This window comes from Merops nubicus, unplaced genomic scaffold, assembly GCF_000691845.1.
Source record: "Merops nubicus isolate BGI_N331 unplaced genomic scaffold, ASM69184v1 scaffold17783, whole genome shotgun sequence".
NCBI lineage: Eukaryota > Metazoa > Chordata > Aves > Coraciiformes > Meropidae > Merops > Merops nubicus.
The window spans coordinates 1-5,475 of record NW_008597074.1 but is presented as its reverse complement, the minus strand read 5'-3'; the positions used below and the strand labels follow the sequence as shown (position 1 = coordinate 5,475).

General features: G+C 47.8%; 1 protein-coding gene across 1 annotated transcript; it reads right to left on the bottom strand.

Moving 5' to 3' along the window:
* Positions 1-531: 531 nt before the first annotated feature.
* On the bottom strand, positions 532-3,592 carry PIK3IP1 (phosphoinositide-3-kinase interacting protein 1; the record flags this gene model as incomplete). Its single annotated transcript, XM_008936596.1, has 3 exons — positions 532-1,149; positions 3,196-3,274; positions 3,407-3,592. Coding segments are annotated over 3 exons (473 nt in total), but the record flags the coding sequence as incomplete, so codon positions are not given.
* Positions 3,593-5,475: the final 1,883 nt, after the last annotated feature.

Genomic DNA, 5,475 nt, shown 5'->3' with positions numbered 1-5,475 from the left:
GCCATCTCATAAGTTTGGGATCTTGCAAGAGCAGCTGCATCATGGTCAGGGTGACCTCCACAGCTGGCTTGGCTACTCTGTCCAGAGCTGGCTCTGTAGGAAGCCACAGGAATTTGGAGAGCACTATCCTCAGTGCTCAACCTGCTGCAGGTAACTGAAGGGCAGTTTTCTTTACTCCACAATTATCTGCTGCTGGCCTTTGGTCTCCTGATGTAAGTGAGCAGGAGGCAAGGACTACCTGGACACCTGTGACTGTGCATGTAGCACCACAGGGGAATGGAGATGTGGCCTCAGCCTTGGAAGACCTGGATTTGTCAAGCGTTTGAGAAGTGCTTTTCCAAATTGACACTGGGGCTAAATATACTGCTCCTGGTCAAAGCCATTCCTCCAATAAACTCTTCCTTGAAAACAAAACAAAACTGATTCAGTAGCAGTTTTATGGACAGTGTCACCATCACTCAGCCACTAAAGCAAAAAGGCAGGAACTATAATCAGAGTGTAATTAGCTAAGTCTGATATGAAGCTCCCCTCAGTCCCTGCAGTACTGCTCCCTCCTGGGCTTCCAGGCTGAAACTTAAGTAACAGTGCACACTGTTAAATAGGGAAAGGGACAGAAAAAGAGGAAACCAAGACCACATTCCGAGCTACGGGATCTGTGGCCAGTTGTGAGCCTGGTCCATCATCCCTCCCAGCTCCCTGGCATCCCATGGAGATAGGTGGGAGGAAACAGCAGGGTCTACCACACTATTCCCCAGCTGATCATGTACTGACTGGTGCCCCTCAAACAGATCATGATGAATAGCCCATTGTTCTGTCCCTCTGCATCACCTTCATCTGGCTTTCATCGAAAAGAAAACAAAATAGAAATGAACACACGTGACCCCTGCACTCACAGTGGGAAGCTGGAGGCTTTGCTCAGCCTGTGTCACTCCTGCCCAAGCTCAGGCACCAGGAGTACCTGCCTGCCCCATGAGCGGGCCACTACCATCATGCGTGTCCTCCACAGGCGTCTGGTTGGTGTGCACCACGATGGTGTTCTCCTCCACAAGCTCGCAGGCGGGGTTGGTGAACGCCGAGAGCGGCAGTGTGATGCGCTGCATTTCGCGCTCGTACACCTTCTGTTCGTGCTTCTCCTTCAGGTCCTTCCCCCTAGATCAAAAAAATAAAACAGGCAAAAGGCGTGTGTGCGTGGGGCGAGTGCCACCGCCTGGAGACAGTCTCAGTAAAGGGGATACAGAAGAAAACACAGGACTCTTCTCTTTAAGAAACAGATGTTTCAGCTACATACAAAGAGATAGAAACATCACCTACTGTAAGCAGAGGGCTCCATCTGAGCATCTTTAAAAAACAAGTGGCAAACTGAAGCCTGCCCCTCCCTCAAAGTGGCTTATTCACTCACATTGCTGCTGATAAATGGTGGCTGTAAAGCCAGGCTTCTCCTTCAAACCATGGAGCTGACAAATGTTTCCTTACACCTTACAGTCCCAGAGCACTGCCTGGTGCAGGCCCAGGGGAGCAGTGACAGCACATAGCTCACTGCTGTGGAAAAGGGTTTCTGTAACCTGTTTCATCCGATAGAAACAAATATCAAAGGTGGTGATAGATTCTGCCTTTTGCTGCAGAAAAAAAAAAAAAAAAAAAAGTGTAGCAAATTAACCCATTTCTGAAAGTATTACAGCTTACTTCAGAGCTGGTTCTGCCTTCTGCTGCTGCAGCTAACAACTTACTTAATACCTCAACCAGCTCCTCAAACCTACCTCAGTTTTCAGCCTGTTGCTAAGGGAGGCAATACCTCTGTGAGTTGTACTGAGGAAGAATTACCTTACTTTAGAAACGGATGGCATTAATAGCATGCTGTCTCCAGAAAAGCTATGTGTATCAAAAGCTACTAAACTCATTAAAGGTTTCTCACCCTCAGCTTCCACATGCAATTTTGAGAGCAAGGCAAGAGAGAGAGTAAACCTGCACTGCAGCCATGCTGTGAGCACTCCAGGGTGGAAGAAGCAAAGCTGCATTTGCACACAGCTCAGCATCAGTCTATTGCTTCTTCCTGCCAAAGACAGGAGTGAGGTGGGACAGGTGCCACTCACAGACCTCCCCTGGGGCTTGTGATCCCAACTGGGCAGAGCTGCTGGGGTTTCCTGTCAGCACATGAGCATTCTGGCTGCTTTTCAAAGCTGCCTACAAGTGTGCAGCAGTAGCTGCTGGTCCTACCAGCACACGAGATGGCGTTTTCTGATGTGATGCCTCAAATCGGATTCCTCGACAAGCAGCGCTCTGTGTTTTGCCCCTTATGTAACACTCCTCCCTCTGCTTTTTTTCTCTCGGCATTTATTATAAACACTTACATAAGGACATGTCCCAGCTTGGGAAAGGGCTCCTTCTGCTTGGTTGTGTCAGACTGCTGTCAAACAGCCAAAATACAGAACAAACCCTCCCAGAGGAGGGAGCCTGGGCCGTCACTTGTGGCAGCGACACTCACTGTGAGTTGTTAATCCTGCCCTGTCTCTTACAGCTAAGCTGCTTGCTACTACCACTAACCTCAAATGCTCCTGAGCTACAGAAACATTTCTGTCCAACGTAGTGAAGTGGATGAACAGATCATAACTTAAGTGTGACTCAAAACTGACCTTAAAGTATACAGAAGCTTTGGTAAAAGGAACTTTGTTTGACAAAAGAAGGTGATACTTGATATTCAGCTTCATAGGATATAAGGCACTAGTGACAAAGAATTTGCCAATTGTTCTTCTAAAGCTAGCTAGACTAGAGGAACCAAGGGAACCAGTGGTCAGACAGAAGGACTGTTCTTTTTCTTATCGCAAACTTCCTGTTAGGGCACCTGAGATTTGCTCTCCCCAGCTCTTAAGTAAAATTCGCTTCCCTTAAATGCATCTGAGAAAACCACATCAAGGCACACATACCCCCACACAAAAACCAACGAGGGCAGTTTGAAACTTTAGATGGGATAGAATACCACACTGATGGCTGAAGCTGAGAACTATGAGATTACATTAAATACCCCCTTCCTCAGTGCCACAATCAAAACTCTTGAACAATGTGCCATATTAAAACATATGCTTCTATCTGTGTTTTCCCTGGGATCTGGTTGGGTCTGCAGGTGCTCAAACATTCCTGTTCTAGATACATAGCTTCGTGCCAATGCCAGCTTTCAGACAAAGGAAGATAGCCACTGACCTCTTATAGATGTAACCCAGGACAATGCCAACTCCGATGGCAATGATTATCACCATCATGATCAGCCCCAGCACATATCCTGTGAAGAGAGAAAGTGAAGAAGCAAAATTAGAGGTAGTAAATCCAGTTACCATTAATTTCAGAGCTTCAAACCAAATCCATCCTGCCAGAATTACAGGAATGGATCCATCACATCATCCTGGGTTTGTACCTAGTGTCCCCAAATCCTTCTTTTCTTTGGAGTTCATCTGCACTCTCTGACTGATCCCAATGACAGGCTGCACAGCGGCTGCCTCGCTCCGGGAAGGCAACGTGTCAGCCGGTTCAAACACCTGGTTGACCTCCTGAGAAGTCCCAACTTCTGCTGTAGGGACTGGGGCTGTGGCATCTGTAGCATCTGTTGAGAGGAAAACGTGACGTATAAAATGCCAAGCATTGATGAGTACTTCAAAATAACATGTCCCTTGTGAGTGGGACAGATCTAGACTGGTATCACGGAACTGCCTTCAAAGTACACTGACAAACGGTTGTTCCCTCTTAAGCTGTTGCCAGAACTCCCACCAATGCAGACCAGAAAGGTACTCCCACCCCTCAGATGCTTTTGGTATGAACCTATTTAATGAAGAGCAAGCGCAAGGCACCACCACAGACAAGATAAGAAGTCAGACAGCAGAACAAATCCCAGGTTTAGGGCATGAGTCCAGGGGATACACAATGACTTCATTTAGTGTACAGATCGATCTACAGGCTGCAGCTTCAATCATGATGAACAGACATGAGCAACATTATGAGCATCTCCGTCCCCAAATCTCCCAGGAGTCTATTTATCTCTCTTCTACTTCAATCTTCCTAACACAGGAAGGTTTGATGGAAGGAGACTTCCGCTGGTGTGAAAACAACCTGGGGACATCCTTCTCACCCACCCTTCTTTGCAGCCCTGTAGCAAAGTCCTTTAGCACAAGGGACAGGCTAAGTCAGAGCAACACTGCAGGCAGCACAGCCACGGCCTCGTGTAGGTACAGCAAGTCCCTGCTCAGCCAGAGCCCAAACAAAGATGTGTAAGGATGGATGCTCATAGCACAGACTCCTCCCTAACCCTGTGGAATTTTTATCAACCGCATTGCAAGATTTTCAAGGTAGTTCCTTCTTTCATGACACAGTTAAAATGGAAGCTGTAGCACACAAAGCTATGACAGTGGCAAGTAGGTATCTACTACCTGTCCTAAACAAATCTACTTTTTGTAATGCTATGCACAGGACGCATCCACACCTGAAAACTCTCTCCACCTGGATCTCACCCCTCAGCTGGCACTAACATCATCTGGATTTTCTATCTGCAGCCATTTTGAGTCCTCAGTGGAATGTGAAATGGAAGTACAGATGGGGAGTTAGAGACAGGAAATCAAGGTCTCTCGCACTGCACTGCACGGTGACTTTACGTAGGGTCAGCCAGAGAAGCTGAACTAAGGGGACACGAGTACAATAAAAAGGTGACAACTCTGCAACACAAAAATAGCCAAAACCTTTAAATATGTAAATGGCATATTGGCTGAAAGGTCAGGTAATTCTTCTGATCCCAAAGCTGCAGGCCTTTGGAGTAAAGGTCTTGGCAGCAGAACATTTGTTTTGCTTCATCTTCAGTGAAAAGCAGGAAAAACAAATGAGCAAGTGAAGAAAAGGGAAGGGTGCATGTATGGGGGGTAAGTGTTTACATGCATGAAGAGCCATCCCAAGGGGCAAGAGAGTGCACAAATCTTGAGCTGCAACAGTTAAAAAAAAAACCCAAGTGGTTACTCTGCCCTCAGCCAATACTGACATCGCTCCCTGAAACTGGCTTCAACTACAGTTCTCTAGCAAACTGTTTCCCAACCTGACCCTCCAGGAGGAATTCGGTGTTTGGAGTTTCCCATTTCTTATTGCCTTCCCTTCAGTTCCCATCTTCTACAAGTTCTTCCCCTCTGCCTGTACCTGGATTCACCCTGGCACACGTTCAGCAGCGGGACACTTGTTTAGACAGCAGTAACAGGCCCCGCAGAATGGTCTGCCCACACCTCTGCAGTTCCTAGGTGCCCAGACCTCAGCCTCTTTGTAACGCGGCTAAGGAGCCCCAGAGCGATGAAGAAAACGGGAGGAGTGGGGGGACAAGGCTTCGCGCAGGCTTTTTCTGGCACTAACGGCAAAGTTCAAGGAGCAGGGCACGGCACAGCTGGGAGGCAGATGTGCACACACAGACGAGGGCTGGAGGGCGGCCCCGGGTACACGCCGTTCCCGGGTGAAGGC